We start from the raw sequence: 23,156 nt of genomic DNA, 5'->3' as shown, positions 1-23,156 counted from the left end.
TCTCTCTTCACGCCTTCGTTTAACTCATTCAAGACAACAACGCTGAAAATTAGTGTGCGAACAAAGAAAAATCAGGAATAGATGGTGAAGGCAACAGTATGACAAGCAGAAGAAGATTGCTTTCTGTACAAACAAGTATTTTTTAATTCTCAGCCGGTTGAGGTGCTGGCCTTCTCACCCCAACTTGGCAGATTCGATCCTGGTTCAGTCTGGTGGTATTTGGAGGTGCTCAAATGTATCAGCCTCGTTTCGATAGATTTACCGGAACGTAAAAGAATTGCCGTACTACTGTAAATTACGGCACCTCGTCGTCTCTGAAAACCATAAAAGTACCTAGTGGGACGTAAAAGTGTATTATTATTGCTATTAATATTTATTTATTTATTTATTTATTTATTTATTTATTTATTTATTTATTTATTTATTTATTTATTTATTTATTTATTTATTTATTTATTTATTTATTTAATTCTCAGTTACAAGTATTCTTGTTTGGGAAAAAGGATATGGATTGTCGTCAATTTTTATATTCATTCTCTGGGGAGGAGGGTGTGTCTTCATTTACAATACAACCCAGGCTACAATTACGTTTCACGGTTTTCATCTCTTGCAGACACTGTAAAGTGGAATCTCTTGGAGCTTATAATTTTACATCATGAAGGTTTTTTAAAGTCACTATACCTTAGAGCTGGAGTTTCCACTGCGTAAAGAGACACGGCCCACCCCGACGTAGGACGTAATGAATTTTGCTATAGATATGAGATGTTGAAGTACGTACACTATGTGATCAAAAGTATCCGGACACCCTCAAAAACATACGTTTTTCATCTCAGGTGCATTGTGCTGCCACCTACTGCCAGGTATTCCATGTCAGCGACCTCAGTAGTTATTAGACATTGTGAGAGAGCAGAATGGGGCGCTCCGCGGAACTCGGTCTTCGAACGTGGTCAGGTGATTGGGTGTCACTTGTGTCAGAAGTCTGTACGCGAGATTTCCACACTCCTAAACATCTCTACGTCCACTGTTTCTGATGTGATAGTGAAGTGGAAACATGAAGAGACACGTACAGCACGAAAGCGTACAGGCCGACCTCGTCTGTTGACTGACAGAGACCGCCGACAGTTGAAGAGGGTCGTCAAGTGTAATAGGCAGACATCTACCCAGACCATCACACAGGCATTCCAAACTGCATCAGGATTCACTCCAAGTACTATGACAGTTCGGCGGAAGGTGAGAAAACTAGGATTTCATGGTCGAGTGGGTGCCCATAAGCCACACTTCACGCAGGCCAATGCCAAACGATGCCTCGCTTGGTGTAAGGAGCGTAAACATTGCACGATTGAACAGTGGAAAAACGTTGTGTGGAGTGACGAATAACGGTACACAATGTGGCGATCCGATGGCAGGGTTTGGGTATGGCGAATGCCCGGTGAACGTCATCTGCCAGCGTGTGTAGCGCCAACAGTAAAATTCGGAGGCGGTGGTGTTATGGTGTGGTCGTGCTTTTCATGGAGGGGGCTTTGCACCCCTTGTTGTTTTGCGTGGCACTATCACAGCACAGGCCTACATTGATGTTTTAAGCAGCTTCTTGCTTCCCACTGTTGAAGAGCACTTCGGGGATGGCGATTGCATCGACCACCTGTTCATACATAATGCACGGCCTGTGGTGACAATAACATCCCTGTCATGGACTGGCCTGCACAGAGTCCCGACCTGAATACTATAGAACACCTTTGGGATGTTTTGGAACGCCGACTTCGTGCCAGGCCTCAACGACCGACATCGCTACCTCTCCTCAGTGCAGCGCTCCGTGAAGAATGGGCTGCCATTCCCCAAGAAACCTTCCAGGACCTGATTGAACGTATGCCTGCGAGAGTGGAATCTGTCATCAAGGCTAAGGGTGGGCCAACACCATACTGAATTCTAGCATTACCGATGGAGGGCGCCACGAACTTGTACGTCATGTTCAGCCAGATGTCCGGATATTTTTGATTACATAGTGTATAAGAGTCCTTGACATGGCGTACCACTCGATTTCATTAAAGTAAGTTGTACAAATTTACTATATCGTACTAGGTGCACTGGCATATGTAACTCGTTAATATATAATTTAATAATTTTGTCCTGAAATAAGATTCTTTTACGTGACAGTAACTCTAGTGACATGAACATCTAGCATTTACGCAATTTCAATCCAGCAACCTTGGGCACAGAAGATGAGTAGCAGAACACACTACGCTACACAGTCGGTCAAGATTTATCACGTCTATCTTTAAATGCTACTATGTAAATCACTGTAAACCAGTAAGGGGAACCAGCTTTAATATTCATGACAGTTGTATGTCCTTGTAAAATTTACATTTACCAAGTATTTAGAATTAGGTTTAAGATCGTACGTTACCTTAATGACTAAGCTACTTGTAGCATGGGGACTTACTCATATACCGTACTTGTCAATAGAAGCTACTTTCCTGGCTGTGATTCAATGCAAGAGACATTCTATGTTAACTGTAAAATACCGTAAATACCGGGCGAGTTGGCCATGCGCTAGAGGCGCGCGGCTGTGAGCTTGCATCCGGGAGATAGTAGGTTCGAATCCCACTATCGGCAGCCCTGAAGATGGTTTTCCGTGGTTTCCCATTTCCACACCAGGCAAATGCTGGGGCTGTACCTTAATTAAGGACACGGCCGCTTCCTTCCAACTCCTAGGCCTTTCCTATCCCATCGTCGCCATAAGACCCATCTGTGTCGGTGCGACGTAAAGCCCCTAGCAAAAAACATATTGTAAATAATCAATTTCATAAATTAATTTTCATTTTGAATGGTACAAGACCCCTTAAAAACATAATACGGGTTTTTTCTTTTCCTGCTTGGCTTTCTTTCCAAATTTATTGGAGTCGGCACTTCACAGTTGGATGCCCTTCCTGACACCAGACCTGTGTGGAAGTATATATACAATATTGCATGTTCCTGTGGTGGCTGTTAGTGTTATGTGTTGTATGTGGATGAAGGCACACAAATATCAAGCCTTTGTCCAGAGGAATTAACCTGAAGCGGCTAAAATTCCTGATCTGGGCGGGAATCAAACCGGGTATCCTCTGAACCGAAGACCTGTAGGATGACCATTCAGCCAAGAACTCGATCTAAATGAGGTTTTAATGTAAATTAATAAACATAAAAAGTACTACAAGACTATTATCTCCCGCCAAGGAAAAGTTCCTCTCTTATTCAAGCATTCATGTCACTTCACTGCTTATCATACCAATTATGTAATTTGCGGTACGTTTCAGACCTTGTACCTTCGTGCGAACTGTGCTGCACAGATGGAATTCACTCTGTTTTGGGGCCGAATACCCTTCTTTACGTCGGGTTAATGTGGAGGGATATTTTGCAATTTCGTATTGCAGTGGTGATTTTAGTGTGGTGTGTTGTGTGTAAATGAGAAGGTAGCCTGTCAGTTGGAACAAACACATACACCCATTCCCGAGCCACAAAAATTAACTAGACGTGGCTAAACTCTCCGAACCGGCCTGGAATAGAAACAGGACCCTTTGAATCGAAGGCCGTGACGCTGACAATTAAGCCAAGAAGCCAGACTCACGATACAGTTCAATAATGACTTGAAAGTCAATCCTGTTTTATGTGGGAGTGCTACTCTGTAGAAGACAAAGTGGACCGAGTGGGGAAGTGGCCATTCTCAAATGTCAAGCTCCGTGAAGCATGAGATGGTGGCAATGAATGACAGGTAACCTCCAGTAAAGGGCAAACGAGATTTGGAGTGGTGTGATGTGATGTGGTAGGCCAAGAGAACCGGTCACGATGTTCTTAGTCGACACAGTGGCAGCACTGTCGCCCTGAAGGAGTGGCTTGGTGTCTATGGTTCATGTCCCAACAGTTCGTGTGGTGCCATGAAGCTCGCCGCCTCTGTCCTTCTTCTACTAGCTGCTCAGACTGAAGGTAAGACATTACATAACACGCTGACAGCGCTTATGCCATAAGAACTTGTGCAGCTAACGGAATAATGCATCGTATCAATAACAATGAGGTAATTTCTTACCGGAATAGAGAGCCAGTCCTGAAAATCCACACCAAGACAAAAACTTAATTGTATCAGAGTGTCACTTTCCCTATCAGGCTGATTGTCACGTTATAATGCTCCAGTTTCAATCAGAGTAGCACCAGAAATGCCGGCTAGTGAATACTACTAACCAAATGGCAACTAGGACCTTAACTCTCACTTACTCAGGTATTGTTTACGTCTTCGATATTCAGTTAAGCGAAATAAGTGATTCTTAAGTTGGTATTATGGCAGAATTGGGTTATGGTGAACCAGTTCTCTCATGATTGATTATCACATTAATAGTTACACCAGCAAGGTCATCATTTCACCTAGTACCGGAAAATGTAGTATATTATCTAAAATTTACTTTAAAATAAAAATTTACGGTCTCCACGCATTTTTTGCTATTTGTTCAAATTTGTAATAACGTTCAAAGTTTCATCGACTCTGCAATAGAAGAAAACTGTAACAGACGTGTTTTTAAAAGATAGAGCCCCAAAATTTGCCTCAAAAACCACGTTAAGAGCTTCCGACGGCGATTTTTGAATCCACCATCTTCCCAATACAAGTTTGAATACGTGATTTTCAAAGACTACAGATATAATAACATATTATATTCTGTACTATAAGCATGCATGCTGTTCCTCGCCCTGAAAGGTGGTTGGATCTCCAACAGTTCCATTATGAGCTGTCATAGAAGACGTAGTTGTCACTCAGAAGGCATACTGGAGAAATAAAGAGTTGGTTACTTTTCCACTGAGCTAGGGGATGCTAGATATTATGTATTAAGTAATTAGCTGTAAAACAGTATTCAGAATATTTATAATTAATCGTAATAGCAATTCTGTAATTTAGTTCAAGTGTTTTGCATTATAACGACTACTATTTTAGCTGTTGCCATCCTTTGATAGACGTACTATTTTTCATTTCTTAATAGCTCAAGCTACAGCAAAATAGTTTTTAGTACCATACATGCTGCACTTTGAGTGGTGATGGAACTGAAGGACCATTTATTGCTTGTTGATCCTGTAAAAGTTGTTACTAATGGGATTAAATGGCACAGTAATAACACTTTCTGGTTCGACGAGGAATAGAGTGACAAAATATATATTCCGTCATATCAGTAAATATTCCTTGGGATAGGGTGCTTGCCTATAATCACATCACCCTAGGTGATGAGTTTTGAAGATAATGAATTTCTATAAAACTCCACTTTTAAATATTTAAAGTCTAAATACGAGTTTTATTTATAAATTTTGAGTTTTTAATGATGACGATACATGCAGTATGTATATCAGGCACAAAATTCGGTAATTTTCTGTTATAATATTATTATTATTATTATTATTATTATTATTATTATTATTATTATTAGCCTATTTTTATTATTATTTTACCTCTTTGACGAAATATGGAAACGGCTATCACTGTAAAGGTTTTCTTAGCTGTGGGATGAATTTTTATAAAATGAATAAATCCAGGACATGGCGATTTTAGGCACCTTTTTAGTAAACTTTTACAGTACATTCTGGAAAATGCTAAGATAACACTGTATTTGAAATACTGTAGTAAGGCAATAATTCTAATATTCGTATGTCATTGGTATTATATGCATAATCATGTTGTTCCTTGCCTTGAAGTTTCAGTGATCATCATTATCTTCGAAAAACATTTTGAACATTTTTATAACAGCTCAAATATTTGAACATTTAGTTCAGAGTTATCAATACATGTAGTTCTAAAATCTGCACGTAAAGAAAATTGTACAGGCCACACACTGATTTTCGTTTTTCAATTTCGCGAATGAAAGTAAGCCGACAACAACGATGGAATTCAAAATAATGTTAACACTATGAATTGTTTATTTAATAAGGAAGAGATTTCCTCTTCTTGTAATCATTTATTTTCAGAGAACGGAACATGGTAAATACGTTTCATACGTCGTGATGGTTGGATAATTAAAGATTAATAACAAATTTAATTAATTCTATATACTAATACTCTCTTTTTATAGTTGTTTATCCATTGCAATCCTCCTTCATAAACTTTGTTTCAATTCGATCATCGATTTTAACCGGTTACATTTACTGTTGGAAGTACCGACAAAATCAAAGCATAAACATTGCGGTGTACTTAAACTGTTAATAAAATGTTGGATTATTATTATTATTATTATTATTATTATTATTATTATTATTATTATTATTATATTTGGCCAAGTTTTCCGACCGTTTGCCCTTCCTGACTTCAGCCCTGTGTGGAGAGATGCCTCTGCTGTTGCGTGTTTCTTTGGTGGTTGATAGTGTACTGTGATGTCTAAAAACGAAGAGAATTGTATTGAGAGAATAAACATCTCCTCAAAGCAAATGAATTAACCATGCGCGGTTGAAATCCTTGGCCCGGCAAGGAATTGAAGCTGGGGCACTCTGAACGGAAGACGCTGACCAGTCACCCAAGGCGCTGGGCAATCGAAATATAATCTTGTCACCGACCCCATTTTTGAAACAATACATCAGCGTTATCAGACTGTCTTACCACTACCTACTCATAGAAGCAACGGCAAATGATTTAACACTTTGAATAATGAAAATATTGGTAAAGAAGATGATAAGCCATAGCAGGCGAATAAGATAATCTTCACAAAATTAACACGATCAAAGTCAGAAGATAAAAAGAACTGATCAGCCGAGGTGGGATACGAAAGTCAAATGAAGGGAGCCTGGCAACGAGAAAAAAATCATCAGACTGAGCAGTGGTGCTCTAATAATCACTCTGCTCACACTCACAAGTTGTAAAAAGGATGTTACATGGAAATTGGTAGAGTCGAACAAGGGTTTTTCAGATAGCATTGGATTGACAACTCTGATAAATTTCTAGTGACAAAAGCACAGATAAGTCTTATGGTGACGATGGGATAGGAAAGGCCATGGAGTTGGAAGGAAGCGGCCGTGGCCTTAATTAAGGTACAGCTCTAGCATATTCCTGTCGTGAAAATAGGAAACCACGGAAAACCATCTTCAGGGCTGCCGACAGTGGGATTCAAACCCACTATCCCCCGGATGCAAGCTCACAGCCGCGCGCCTTTAACTGCACGGCCAACTCGCCCGGTAGAGACGAAAGTCAGCAGATTGCAAGCACTACTGTCATTTTTAGTAAATTTGATCAAATAAGTGTTCAGATGAAAATGTATATGTTCTCTCGACTACAATTTGGTTGGTAGGTCTGGTACAATCGGAAATTCCAAAAGATGAATATCAGTAGATGATTGTTGCAACCTATGTATTTTATTTGAAGTTTCATTAAGAAAACCGCAACCGAAGTACACGTGTGTATCATTCACGCCTGACGTAAATGATGTTGATAATCATATTTCATTAAGAAGCAAATGAAACCTGAAGACCTTGATTATAAGATAATTACAATGTAAATGTTGATGTTACAACTTAATGTCTAAATTGGATGACTATAATAAGCCTTTCGTACAGTAAAATTCCATTTAAGTCGGTGTAGCCATTAGGTAAATTAATAAGCGACAGATAGTGCTGACCGCTAACAGGTATTGTTTCTGAAATTGATTGATTGATTGATTGATTGATTGATTGATTGATTAATTAATTGATTGATTGGCAGATATTACATTAATTGAAATTTGAATTTATTTAACTTTTTATCCTTTTAATAAAGAAAATCATCGTTGCGCCAACGAAAACCGCCATTTGACATATTTCAGATTACAACATTGGCTGGTAAGGATCTGTCACTTAAAATTCAATATTGTGCGAAGATCCTCGAAGAATTCTCGTTCTTAATAGGAACTGTGCTGCGGGTTAGTATTCCTTCAACAACATCGTCAAGTAGCGGTTTTCGCAGGCTCAACGACTATAATTTCTCTTCATGGAGTTAATAATTAACTTATTATTATTATTATTATTATTATTATTATTATTATTATTATTATCATCATTATTTACAGTTTTCTCTACGTCGCACCGATATTGATAGGTCTTATGGTGACGATGGAGTAGGCGTGGGAAGGAAGCGGCCGTGTCCTTAATTAAGGTACATCCGCAGCATTTGCCTGGTGTGAAACTGGGAAACCATCTTCAGGGCTATCGGCAGTGGAGTTCGAACACACTATTTCCCGAATGCAAGCTCACAGCCACGGCCAATTCACTTGGTTTTATAAACGTGATATTAACCAGAAAGTAAGCTAATAGTAGTAAAATATTAAATGGTTCCTCAACATGTAAGAGCAGTTGGAAAGATGTAGATTCATTGCCTGGTAGAGATATGAATCAACAGAGCTGTCCTCTTTCTCTTGGGAGATTGTCACTGGAAGGAACTGCATTGTTGATCAAACCAACTTTGTCTTCTTTTCAGTCTCATGTACGTCTTAGCTAGAAATCTCCAGTTTCGCACAGATGCTGACAGTTAATGCATTATATTCTAAAAATTATTCCTCAATAGTCTCATCAAATCTCGACCTTATATATTATTACGGATAAAGACGACTATTTTCACAGGCCACATTTGTAACACTGTCACTGAATTTTCAAGAAAATACGAACGAGACTAGTGCCACTACAAAGTCTCATATTATTTTACCTTTAATCCTTTGGGGCCAAATTTTCTTCTCATTGGAAAAAATGGGGGTGTTTGGTCTCCTGAAAGAACAGAAAGTGAACATTGTTCATAAAGGAAGTGTAACTAAATTCTGTTGGGATTTATGTCACATCAAAGTCAAGAAACAAGTAGCACTGAGAGGTGTAGTCGAAGTAGTCGAATATATATATATATATATATATAATTCGTTTAACAGTTTTACTTCGAGAACATATTTCGTAGATAATTCTTTGTAACAGTGAAGCAACAAAACCGATTTCCTGCTTAAGGTATTTGTCTGACCACTTGAAGTACATTTCATTGAAGCTATTCTATAATAAATTAAACTTACAGGCATCTTAGGATAGATTGTAATATATGAATGGTTTTTCTACCTCAAGGTTTTCTTACACAACACTCATGTTCATGTGGACTATATCAACTTCTTGAGCAGTAACTTGTTTACTTTCACTAAACACTACTGTAAAGAAGTTTGATTTACTTAGCGATTATGGTTCACATAGTAGGTAATAGACTAAGAATGGAAATTTGCGATTCTGGGAAGGACATCAGAACCTGTACTTGCAGTCACGAGGTCACAATAGTAAGAGTAGTTTAATAACCACGGGACCTAGCTAAATTTAATGTCATAACTCTTTACATGTATCAGGCTCCTCTTTCCTTCATCTCTTTTGTTTGACTCGTGTTATCTAAATTTCTCTCTAGAATAAATATTTTCCGGGAAGTAGAGCTGTGATTCTCTAGAATAAATTTAACCCTAGATGTGCTTCTATTAGTAGATAAAAGTATCGAAAAAGGAAAGAGTTAACGAAACATTGTAAGCTTTCGCGGCCTTGTCACTAAGGATATCTCATAGCCTAGTTACTAAACAGGACACTATGACCATGGCAGCAATAAAACAATGCGTATTCGTCATTATACAAATTATTTGTTTTAAATCTTACGACATATTCCCATCGTTATTAGACGCACGAAATAGGGATCGTAATAGCCTTTAAGCCAAATGCAAATAGGAGTCAAGTGTTACCTGCAGACCATATTCTCTATTAGGTTGCTTGCTTGTATTGTCATTCTTTTTCATAGGAGTTCTCAACACTTCAAAATTGTTTCACTGCAGTATGATTCCGTCCGATGGATCACTAAGTCATGTAACCCGATGTCTGGGGGGCGGGGGGAATTTTATTACCTTCATATTAATATGACCATGAGTTAAGATATTCGTAGACAACGGAAGCCATGTTCTTATCACTTCATCTCAAAACTGTTTATGTTTGACCTTCATCTTCAGTTTTGGATGACTGGTTCTACCATGAACATTGTCTTTCTTAGTTTATAAGTTAATTGATGTAGGAGGTTTCTTATGTGTGAAAGACATTTTACCGTTAATAACAACCTTGTTATATTACAAGCGGCTTTAGTTCCGACACGATCATCAGCCGGCAACCTTCTATTTTTGGTCAAAGAATAACAAGTTAGGTAGGCATAATACTATGTTTCGTAAACCGCAACCTTGAGACCCATCATTGAATTTATAGCCGTCACTCGTAATAATAGGTACACGCCCTTCCATGGAGACAGTGAAAGTGTTTTATAGTGACAGTTCCTGCATCACATTTCACAATGTTCTATTAATCTAATCGAAATGGGCAAAATAATAAATACCAAATATATTTCAGTTTACTTTTATGATGAAAACACTACCTTCTTCGTTCGTTTTACTTGTCATCGCTATATAACAAATTGACCTTTTATCTGTAATTTTTGAACTTTTGGCTTAGTTTTATTATTGCAATGTTAAATTCTTCATTCGTTTCGCTTTTATTTAATATAAAACTGGCTTTTTATTCTAATTTTTTAGCCATATTTTATCTCAGATTAGGTATACAAACTCTAAAATATGTTTTGTTCGTTTCTGTACTTGTTTATTACAATATCAAGCGAAAACGGCCGAACATAATCTTACGAAACTCAGTTAAGTAGAAAGAGAGATTGTAACTTACAATAGGTATCTGATAGTGTAAGGTGAAGATCTGCAATGAATCATAACTCGTATCTTAAAATATTTGTATTATTTAAGAAAGTATATTTAACAGAGGAAGAAGAGTTATTTCAGAGATTATATATATGTTATATCATTTTTAGTACAGTGAAGAGTTTCGGATATATTAATGTTTTTAGAATTTTTGTCATATTTCTCAGACGTTTTTTCTTATATGATCTACAGTTGTAAATGTGAAATTTCCTATTTTGAATTCTTTAGGTTTTGAAAATAAGCATTAAAAATAATGTATTTAAAAGACGTTGCTATATTACTGTGGTCATGCATTGTCACTTAAATACCTTCTATATGTAACGAATTTGTTACTGATAACACTGAGGTAAGAATAGACGCTGTATCTTGAACGCCAGACGAAGTGGAAGGATCATGAAGATGAGCAATGGACAAAGATCGGAGTTGAAGACCGTAACTGTATTATTAATTGGATGGCAAGAACTGCTTTTGCATTATTTGTCTTGAATAATAATTCTACTGCATCTTATAATTTATTGAGAACAGAATGCAAAACTTCCCAAGAGGACGAGTGATTGTAACAGTTTCGAATTCCTGACAGAAAGTACTTATGAATACCTACAGCTGAAGCAGTTTATGAGAAGTATTATTAACAAATACATTACAAGTGCGAGATATTCAATTGACAATATATGCTTGTGGTATTACAACGACGTCATTTAAATACATCATTTATTCATCTATGTTCTAGAGCAGGGATGGGAAAACTTTACCGACTAGGGTATCAATTAAGGCGTTGTTTATCACTTTTTACTGCCTAGTGTACAATAGGTTATTTTCCTATAAAATCGTCACGAAACTCCTCATTTGACTTAATTTAGGTATTAGATTGCATTACATATAAACCCATTCTACTGAATCTTTCATTATTTTATTTTACAAATATCACTGAAAATTACATTTTTGAAGGTAAATTTTTAGAAAAGTATATTTTAGCTTTAAGCTAACAAAATTTGTAAAAAAAATTATTCCCTAGAATTAATTGAAACATACTTCTGTATTAATGCCTAATATTAAAATATGCTATGTTGGTAGATTTTCGACCTTTTTTTTACAAGTTAAGAACATTAAAATACGTTAGTATGCTGCCTGACGTGCCACAGAAGTCGTGTTCGCGTATCACAGGTTCGCCATTCCTGATCTGGAGGCTACGCCTTGTCGATATAACCACTCTTTTGATACTCGTTTCATCTTCCTGTAACTTTCACATCTCATCCTCTTTCTGATGTCCACCAGATACTTTTTCCTAGGTCGACTTCTCTCGTTCGTTCTTAGCATCTTGCCTTCTAAATTATTTGTAATTAATACGTTGTAACTAGTGACCTTCTTATTATTATTTTCCTGACCTTTCCACAGTTTATTGAGGTTGGCATTTGATGTGAGTGTTTGGCCCAGTTTCACGGCCAGATTACCTTCCTGGCACCAATCCTATGTGGAAAAATGTATTCACTATTGTGCCTTTATCGAGCAAGGTAGCCTCACGGTTTGCGTGCCGTAGCTGTGAGCTTGCATTCGGAAGATCACGGGTTCGATTCTACTGTCAACAGCTTTGAACATGGCTTTCCGTGGTTTCCCATTTCTACAACCGGCAGTTGCTAGAGCAGTACCTTAATTAATGCCATGGACGCTACCGTCCCAGTCCTTGCCCTTTCCCATCCTTACGTCGGTGTAAACCTATGTGTCAGTGTGACGTTAAGCCGCTAATAATAATAATGATAATAACTAGGTGAATTAACCATTTGCAGTTAAAAATCCCCCAGCTCATCCGCGAATCATTCCCAATTCCTAGGGCCCTCTGAATCGAAGGTCAATACGCTGTCCGTTCAACCAAGGAGTGGATTATGTCCAATAAATTAAAGTTCAGTTCTTCCATTTCTTTTAATAATTTTCGTTCTCCTATACTTGTCTTATCACTTCTAGATCTGTTTTCCTTTCAGCACAGCTCGTAAACAAACATAAAATATACACAATATATTTAGACTACGAGGAAACTATAATAGAACATTACAAAATACTACATGAAACAATATTGTGATGGGTCACTGGGGTCCTTAAAAATACCTAAAGTTACTACTCAGAGAGGTAGCGTGTTTTAAGGCCCGCTAAATTTATTCAACTGCTTTTTACAGTTAATCACAAGTTCACTCGCGTTTGAGTTTTCCACTCAACACAGTTATTACGAACGTAACGCACGCTATCGCACACTCAAATATCAGCTCGTCGACGGACTCACTCCCGATGAATGGCTCGTCGCGGACTCGCAACCGTCTGTTTACGTTCACTCGCAACTGACGCACTTAAGACGGAATCACTTGACACTGACTCCAGAATGACTGGCATGCACTCTTTATATAGGTCTGTAGATGATTCTAGTAGTTACCACTATCAGATTATTATGGGTGACTCGTCCGTTGTTAATTATCTTCCAGTTTCTTCGCGAGGCTCAACACTTGCTGTTATTATCCCTCTCTCACACACATTATTTCTAGCCATTTCGCAGCCTTCATTGCCACAGTATATACACTAAAACAAAAATATGTGAACAAAAAAATTATTTACGATTTGTGTAACGTAATAATTACAGATCTCGAACTGTCCAGAATATAATTCGAAGTATTTTTTGGAAGTATTGTAACATATACATTGGGATTCATGTACAATTTACACAGTAATAAACAAAGAATTGCATGCTTCGTTCTATAAGAACATCCTCAGATAAAGAACCAAATTTCAACGCCACCTACATAGGCCAAACAAAACTTAATGGACAGCAGATAAAGAAACACAAAATACATTCAGATACAATCGATATTCAGCCTCCGGGGAGCTCATATACGACAACACACACCATTTCACAGACATCTAAAAATTTAACACATAGAAAACAAAAGCAAATATTTAAACATTAAAGAAGCTATAAAAACCACATCGCAAAAAAAAAAAAAAAAAAAAAAAAGAGTCTACCAAACCAATCTCAACGATCACATGCATTTGAAATATTCCCCTCTCTTCGCGCTACTTAATTTTCTGAACAACATTCCACACTTTTTGTAATAGCGCGTAATGAATCCCACAGGCTACTCCGGTGCTGGAATGTGGGTAGGTTATTTTTATCTATACTAAATGCTTTGAATTTGGGCAGCGTTTTCGCCACCCGAGACGTTTTAGTACGTTATTATTTATCTTCTTCTTCTTCATCTGTTTACCCTCCAGGGTCGGCTTCTCCCTCGGATTCAGTGAGCGATCCCACTTCTACCGCCTCAATGGCAGTGTCCTGGAGCTTCAGACTCTGGGTCGGGGGATACAACTGGGGAGGTTGACCAGTACCTCGCCCAGGCGGCCTCACCTGTTTTTTGAACAGGGGCCTTGCGGGGGATGGGAATATTGGAAGAGATAGACAAGGAAGAGGGAAGGAAGCGGCCGTGGCCTTAAGTTAGGTACCATTTGCCTGGAGAAGTTTGAAACCACGGAAAACCACTTCCAGGATGACTGAGGTGGGAATCGAACCCACCTCTACTGAGATGACCTCCCGAGGCTGAGTTCCAGCCCTCGTACCACTTTCCAAATTTCGTGACAAAGCCGGAAATTGAACCCGGGCCTCCGGTGATGGCAGCTAATCACACTAACCACTACACCACAGAGGCGGACCGTTATTATTTATCACTAAACATAATGTCTTACAAAATACTCCTCAATTCAGTTCCACAGTTTTATTTCATCAAAATAATTATCTTACATTTACTCTGTAATGTACAACAAGACAAATATAAGATATCAAGCGGCGCTTCCCCTTCGCTCCCCGCCGAACAGAGATATAACCTACAACAGTCCCCTCGCTCTCTTACATAGCAACGCCGACCGGAGCAAGGGAACTGGCTTCAGTTCAGATGTATACTTTGTTTAATAGTTTGTGTTTTTAAATATTTGTTTTACAAGTAAGTTATAGTGTTATGTGTGTTTAAACTAGTGTGTACGACAGACTGAAAAGCTACATTGGATCATTTAACAGTCGTTTAATAGCTAAAGTTAAGTACATAAAACTTTCTCAAAGTTTCCAAAGTCACAGTGGAGGACTACTGCAATTGTTATTTGTCTCACTTGTTCATAACATCACCAGTACACAGCATTGGCAAGTTAATGCAATGTAAACAATATTGTACACATATACGCATGGTTTAAAGTGATTTGATAAAATCTGAGGATGTTCTTTTGGAACGAAACATGCCATTCTTTATTTAATAGTGTGTGTATTTTAGTGTTTGTTTACAGGTATGTTATAGTATAGGGTTTAAGTGAGTGTTTTTTACAGACTGAAAATCTCTAAAGTTATACTATATTATTTAAGATAACAGTCTCATCAGCAGGGCTAGGGCTAACTGCTAATCCGCCAGGCTGAGTAACTCAGGTGGTAGAGCCCTGACCTCCTGAGCTCAAGTTGACGGGTTCGTTCCCGGATTAGTTGGTGGTATTTGAAGGTGCTCAGATACGCCAGATTTAGCGTTGCGTAAAAGAAATCCTGTGGTAGAAAATTCCAGCCTCGGCGTCCCCAAAGACCGTGGAATTAGGAACGTAAAACCAATAACATTATTATTAACTGCCATTCCGAGTATCGGTGTTATTAAGTGTGGGAGAGGCGTGTGACACAGTGCCGTCAACCTGTCGTTCATGTGTTGACATTTCCTTCCACTCACTCCTTTCCCTCCCCTATGCGTGTCATTATCAAGAACTGTTTTCATTCCTTATCAATAAAAGGGGTAGCCTCCATGGTCCGGGTGGAAGCGCGCTGGCCTCTCACCGCAGGGTTACGTGGTTCAAATCCCGGTCAGTTCATGTGAGATTTGTGCTCGACAAAGCGGAGGATGGACATGCTTTTCTCCGGGTACTCCGGTTTTCCTTGTCATTTTATTTTTTACAATTTAATTTACGTCGCACTGACACAGATAGATCTTACGGCGACGATGGGATAGGATAGGGCTGCGAGTAGGAAGGAAGCGGCCCTGGCCGTATTTCAGATACAGCCCTGGCATTTTCTTGGTGTGAAAATGGGAAACTACGGAAAACCATCTTCAGGGCTTCCGACAGTGGGGGTAAAACTCACTATCTCCCGAATGCTAGCTCACAGCTGCGCGCCCCTAACCGCACTGTCAACTCTCTCGGTTTTCCCTGTCATCTTTCATTCCAGCAACAGCTGCCAATATCATTCCATTCCATCTGTCATTTATTAATCATTATCCCAGAGGAGTGCGGCAGGTTTCGGTAGTCGGCACAATATCCAATCCTCGCCGCTAGATGGGGTTTCATTCATTCCCTTCCTGACCCGGTCGCATGACTGAAAAACAGGCTGTGGATTATCATGTTTCACCTGTGAAGGGTAAGGCGGGCCACATAGAGGATAATACGCTCTCTTTGGCTAATGCACGTGTTGTTGATATGGTGTCTAGAGTGCGTTGTTGTGCACTTGAAGGTTATGGTGTATAAAGCCCTAGTTCTGGTAATCAGCATGTCTAATTCTACTAATGATTACTCAATTCAATTTCGCTCCCATATGTTTTTAATGAAGAGCTCCCTTAAATATTCTTCGCGAATAAAGATTAATAGGAAATGTGAAAGGTAGCGCGTATAGCCATTCATAAAGTATAAAGTAATGTTTAATGTTTGAGTTCTTCATTAAGTTGAATTCCGATACACTAGGAATCATATTTGCTCCTATAAATTATTCCTATGAGGTAACGTGTTGTGAAAGTAGTCCTGGTCTCATAAGATTCCTCCCAAAATAATAACAGAAACTATACTCTAACAAATATTGCAGTACTCCATTTTCTTCGTTATTAATTATACATGCACCTATATTGTCTGACAGGATTGCTAAAATGATCCATTAAGGTCAGGTTTAATTATTCTTTGTTCATCGTCTGCACATTCGAAAGTTTCATCATGATATATTACTCAGTGGTTTAACGGTTCGTTTTAAAAGGTTAACCGAACGAGAGAGCATTTCACTTGGCGCTGAAAGTGGATACGTTCGGACTTATCCTAAATTCAGTGTTAAAAGACAACGCAAGATTCAGCTCACAAACGAAGGGTCTTCAATATATTATTTATCTCAGCAACCACAATATTATTGGTTTTACGTTTCTCTAACTTTCTTGTTACGGTTTACGGAGACGCCGAGGTGCCAGAAGTTTTGTACTGAAGGACGTGCGGGTAAATGTAACAACACGAGGTGGCCGTATTTTAGCATCTCCAAATACAACTGGACTGAGCTGGAATAGAACCCACGAGCTGGGTCACAGAAATCCAGCACTCTATTGTATCACTCATCCTTGTCCAGCAAATATTTTACTGGCGAGATAAATAATGATAGACTGAGTTTGATTCCAGCCAAGTACCAGGTTAGCTAATGAAATGAAAATGGAATGGCGTATGGCTTTTAGTGCTGGGAGTGTCCGAGGACAAGTTCGGCTCGCCAGGTGCAGGTCTTTTGATTTGACACCCGTAGGCGACCTGCGCGTCGTGATGAGGATGAAATTATGATGGAGACGACACATACACCCAGTCCCTCTGCCGGGGAATTAATCACTTATGGTTAAAATTCCCGACCCTGCCGGGAATGGAATCCGGAACCCCTGTGATCAAAGGCCATTACGCTAACCATTCAGCCATGGAGCTGGAAGGTTAGCTGATAAAGCCCCAGCTATAACCGAGAAGTAGACACGCACTGGCTGGCGATATCTGTGGTATACCTCTGGGGAAAGGGGGCGATGAGAATTCGTTTATTAAACTATGGGGTGCTACTGAAGTGAATTTCACAGAAAAAGTGGCGATCCTGGAGAAAATTTGTCCTGTCCGCGCTTCATCTAACTCAAACTTCACATCGAGTCATCGAGATTTGAAGCAGATACACGTGGGTTAAAGACTGAAATAAAACAGTCTGTGCCTTGGATGACCTTGAATAATTGACATATTTCAGGTAATGTCATTCTGCTCGACAGTTTGCCAGTTTATGTGACCATTCATTGCGAGGCTTTGTATGCTTGAGAAAAACGCAAGAGTACTCTCGTATTTCAAATCGAGACGACTCTTTCTCTAATAACCAGTTATGCAATAATAATAATAATAATAATAATAATAATAATAATAATAATAATAATAATAATAATAATAATAATAATAATAATAATAATAATAATAATAATATATGGGCTGAGCTACCTTGCCCAGGCGTTTTAATTTGACGCAGTTTAGGCAGCCTGAGTGTCATTTTAAACGTTCCGTTTCACTTTACCAGAAAAAATTCCAAAGGTAAAGACGATTGGGTATAAAAGCAATTACTCTATCTCTTTTAGTGATAATTTTTCGTGTAGAGCAAGCCTCTTCTATCAGTTCCTCCGAGGGTCTCCATGACGGGTATTGGGATTGGTTCTCTAGTCATTAACTCTGAGAGTGTGTGTGGGTGTTGTATTAAAACATGTTGTGTCTGCTATACGCTGAATGGTCATCGTCTTGGTCGTCGGTCCTCTGGGATTTTAATCTTAAATGGTGAATTTTCTCGGCGCGAAGACTGAGTGTTTATGCTATTCCCAAAATTCCTACAACTCTCATACATAACATATACACCACTAACCTCCACTAAAATAACACGCAGTTCGCCATACATGGCACCTTGCACCAGGCTAGCAATTGACACACGAATTATGATGCCAGTGTGCTATTGCAATTATTTAGATTTAAGATGAAAGTAGATGCCCGAGAAATAAAGAATTAGGGCTGGTGTGCCTACGAAAAACCACACTGACGTTCGCTACTTTCAACATTGGGATTTGAGTCTCGGATCTCTGGAAGACGAATGTTTTTATTCTTATCACCAGATTAACAACTCGGCTACATTTTCAGTTGGAATTCTGAAGCGGCCAATCATTAATTATCTTGTAATAAATAAAATAAATAGGAACTGTGTCGGAGCTAAAGTCGCACGTTTTATAGACTTAAAATACCTCTCGTGCGTGCTGGGTTGGAGTTGGGAATAAGAGAATATACAGAATTTTGTTTAGAAAGATTTCTTTCTGCCAGGGCTCTACTTTTGTGAATGTTGCCAGATCACACTCTTTCCAGTGTTCCTCGATTCAAATACATATTTTCGAAAGTCTTTGGGAGGGGATGGGAGGGGAGGTATCTACCTTTATGGACCAGAGGGGAGCAGTAGAAGTATTCAGTTGCGGATTGCGTGCTCAGTCGCTTCAGATTTCTTACCTTCTCAATAACGGACAGGCCGCTATTCAGAAAACAGTGTAGGATGTTACAGAATGGGGTAAGCATATTACAGTAATTTACGAACAAAATGTGCTTTTCCCCCCACATTCAATGAATAAAACACATACGGTGAATTTAAATTTACCAAAGAAAATATAGTAAGCATAGTGTGATTCTTTGTTAAATTACTACATTTGAAATGCTCCTTCATTTTCAATAGCCTCTAACTACCATTTATGCCCAGATCCAGATTGTAGAAAATAACCATCTTCATTTTTGAACCTTGAAGTTATTTACAATTGTATTTTCAATATGTTGGTGTTTGTGCGACATCGTTGCATACGTGTCACATAATCATACACGTCTCATAAATTACTGCAATATGCTTACCCCATTCTGTAACATCCTACACTGTTTTCTGAATAGCGGCCTGTCCGTTATTGAGAAGGTAAGAAATCTGAAGCGGCTGAGCACGATATCCGCAACTGAATACTTCTGCACTTTTGACAAGGAATACTGTCGCACTTCGATACCTCAAATCATCTCGGAAGCTGAATTTTATGTCGAGTTATCGACATTTCGATATATATATATATATATATATATATATATAATTCTCACCTTTGAGGATTGCACATAATCGAATCACGTGTAACTGCTGCTTGATACTGCCATTAGTGTTATTTAACCATATAAAAGAAATTACAACACTTGTTATGGCAAGTCATTGAAGACAGAATACGCACAGTAGAGAAGTGTTTCAATCATAAGCTTCATTTCTTCCACATACTTTTCAACAACAATTATTGCTTAAAAATAATTTGCATTTTGTAGGATCGAAGAATAGATAGTGCACTTAACGCCTGGTCTAGTGACGATCCAGGAGAGGGTACATACAGCTCCAGCTGACTATGGTGAACGCACCAGGGGTGGACAGAAAAGATGAACTGTAGTACATTAAGGAACAATAACACACAAACCTTAAATGCCACATTGCAAAGTGAATGTGCAAAATTCTAATTACAGAATATTTTCAGCGTCCATATAGGAAGCGTTTACTTCGAGAAATGGAAGACACGAATTTTCAGTAATAGAGAAATAAATACACGAGAAGAATAGAACAGACCGGAGGGAAATGGAAATTATTTCGAGGTACTGGAAATTCGAGTAATGGAGGTTCGAGATATCGAGGTTCGACTGTACATTTATTTATTTATTTACTTATTTATTTTATTTATTTATTTATTTATTTATTTATTTATTTATTTATTTATTTATTTATTTATTTATTTATTAATGACTTTCTGTACATGGTGGGACTTAGGCTATGAAACCTGCTATTATTCTAAACCATATAATTATACACGTGAATAAACATAACATATTGAGCATTGTAACTACCGGTACTTAAAATTAAAAGTAAATTTAAAGTTAACGTAAAATGTAATTTAACTCCTTTTTTTTTTTGCGTCGCTCCGACACAGATAGGCCTTATGGCGACGATGGGACAGGGAAGGGCTAGGAGTGGGAAGGAAGCGGCCGTGACCTTAATTAAGGTACAGCCCCAGCATTTGCCTGGTGTGAAAATGGGAAACCACGGAAAACCATTTTCAGGGCTGCCGACAGTGGGGTTCGAACCTACTATCTTACGAATACTGGATACTGGCCGCACTTAAGTGACCACAGCTATCGAGCTCGGTAATTTATTATTATTATGATTATGATAATGATTATTATTATTATTATTATTATTATTATTATTATTATTATTATTATTATTATTATTATTATTTAAATCAATACACACTAGTTCGAAACACCGTCCACTACTGTGTCAAATTCCAGAAAATGTGACCGTTTTCTTTCAGGTTTACCCTGATTAAGTTTTAATTATGTTGGATTGGTAGCTTTCAGTATCCTCGTCGATTATAAACAATGCCCGTTATTGAGAAGTAATATTGTCATTAAACCCGTGTATTTATGCAGTGTTTTTTTTAAATATCCGTAATTTTTAGGTGTCCAATAGAGGTGTCCGTTAGGATAAGTTTCACTGTATAGGATATAGAAAGAATTCGCGTAGGTGAAATGAACGACACTTCGCGGTATAGGCTATTATGTCGTGGTCCCAAGTTATACTAATTTTACAGCATGCTCCGAGTTCCAATTGTACTACAAAATGGCGGATACGCGTGTTGCTTCCTGTTGCACCATCTGACATTGAAAGATTTCGAACCTTCCTCTTGCTAGCTTTTATACTCTTGAATTGAAGAAATCGTCCGCCTCTGTGGTGTAGTAGTTAGCGTGATTAGCTGCCACCCCCGGAGGCCCGGGTTCGACTCCCGGCTCTGCCACGAAATTTAAAAAGTCGTACGAGGGATGGAACGGGCCCACTCAGCCTCGGGAGGTCAACTGAGTAGAGGTGGGTTCGATTTCCACCTCACCCATCCTGGAAGTGGTTTTCCGTGGTTTCCCATTTCTCCTCCAGGCAAATGCCGGGATGGTACCTAACTTAAAGCCACGGCCGCTTCCTTCCCTCTTCCTTGTGTATTCCTTCCAACCTTCCCGCCGGGCTGAGTGGCGCAGACGGTTGAGGCGCTGGTCTTCTGACCCCAACTTGGCAGGTTCGATCCTGGCTCAGTCCGGTGGTATTTGAAGGTGCTCAAATACGTCAGCCTCGTGTCGGTAGATTTACTGGCACGTAAAAGAACTCCTGCGGGACTAAATTCCAGCACCTTGGCGTCTCCGAAGACCGTAAAAGTAGTTGGTGGGACGTAAAGCAAATAACATTATTATTATTATTATTATTATTATTATTATTATTATTATTATTATTATTATTATTATTATTATTATTATTATTATTATTATTCCAATCTTCCCATCCTCCCGCAAGGCCCCTGTTCAGCATAGCAGGTGAGGCCGCCTGGGCAAGGTACTGGTCATCCTCCCCAGTTGTATCCCCAGACCAGAGTCTGAAGCTCCAGGACACTGCCCTTGAGGCGATAGAGGTGGGATCGCTCGCTGAATCCGAGGGAAAAACTGACCCTGGAGGTAAACAGATAAAGAAGAAGAAGAATTGAAGAAATCTGGTATAGGCCTACAACCTGTTGGAACACACAGATTTTTATCGAGGAGGCCAATACTGGGACGAAATGATACACGTATTCAACGTCAAAAAATGTCATGATATACTGTAAATTGTACAGCAGTCCCCAATTATGCAGGCGCTACCATAACAAAACAAAACAATGTGATGGTACGTAGCGCGCCAATGACCGTATAAACTGTCATTTGTATGCCCCTGTAAGGACATATGTCCACTGATAAAGTGAGAGAGTTGTAACACTGCATCATAAACGAGACAATTATTCCACGTAGCACATTTCTTATTCTGGTATTTCTCTATCTCGAAGAGAAACGTGAGCTGAACACTGCTTTCTTCTCCGCTACAAAAATCTGCAAGGAGCACGTGAAGTTCGTGCAGAAGGAACTGCTGCACAACTATCGTCTTATATCACGTCACTCGCTCGACAAGCCTGGATGTAACATTGCCAGGCTAAAACAAAGAAGTAAGGATAAGAACTCAATATGCATACTTCAAATTCTAACTTCGTCTTCATCAACATTTGAGGGCAATATCCTTATTCCGCTGCTAAAGAAAGAAACCTTCCCTTCTGATCAATATTCGATGTACCGGGCGAATTGGCCGTGCGGTCAGGATCGCGCGCTGTGTGCTTGCATCAAGGGAGATAGTGGGTTCGAATCCTACTGTCGGCAGCCCTGAAGATAGTTTTCCGTGGTTTCCCATTTTCACACCAGGCGAATGCTGTAGCTGTACTTTAATATTTCTGAAGCCATTGCGAAATAAAATAAAATAAAATAAACAAATAACTTATTTTTCATGTCCATTTTCTCAGTTTCTTGGAGTTGGCACTTAGTGTGGATTTGTACCAGTTTTACGGCCTTTTGACCTTCCTGACGCCAACCATATATGGGGATATATTATATTTCCTATTGCGTGTTCCAGGAGCGGTTGATAGCGTGAAGAGTTGTGTGTAGATAAAGAGATGGGTACTAAGACGAACAAAATACCCAGTATCCGAAATAGAGTACCATACGCCTTTAAAATCACCAGCTCAGCTCGGCTGAGAA

The 23,156-nt window shown here is 38.9% G+C and overlaps 1 protein-coding gene across 1 annotated transcript in view; it reads left to right on the top strand.

Annotated features, from left to right (window-relative positions):
* The first annotated feature begins 3,908 nt into the window (after nucleotides 1-3,908).
* The window catches only part of LOC136857494 (uncharacterized), a 218,715-nt gene continuing 199,467 nt past the window's right edge, over nucleotides 3,909-23,156 (top strand). Inside the window, exon 1 of the mRNA XM_067136195.2 lies at nucleotides 3,909-3,957. Within this exon, the coding sequence (XP_066992296.2) occupies nucleotides 3,909-3,957 (49 nt within the window). The remainder of the gene's footprint in view (nucleotides 3,958-23,156) is intronic.

Source organism: Anabrus simplex, chromosome 1 (assembly GCF_040414725.1).
Source record: "Anabrus simplex isolate iqAnaSimp1 chromosome 1, ASM4041472v1, whole genome shotgun sequence".
NCBI lineage: Eukaryota > Metazoa > Arthropoda > Insecta > Orthoptera > Tettigoniidae > Anabrus > Anabrus simplex.
This window is presented reverse-complemented; position numbering and strand designations above follow the sequence as displayed.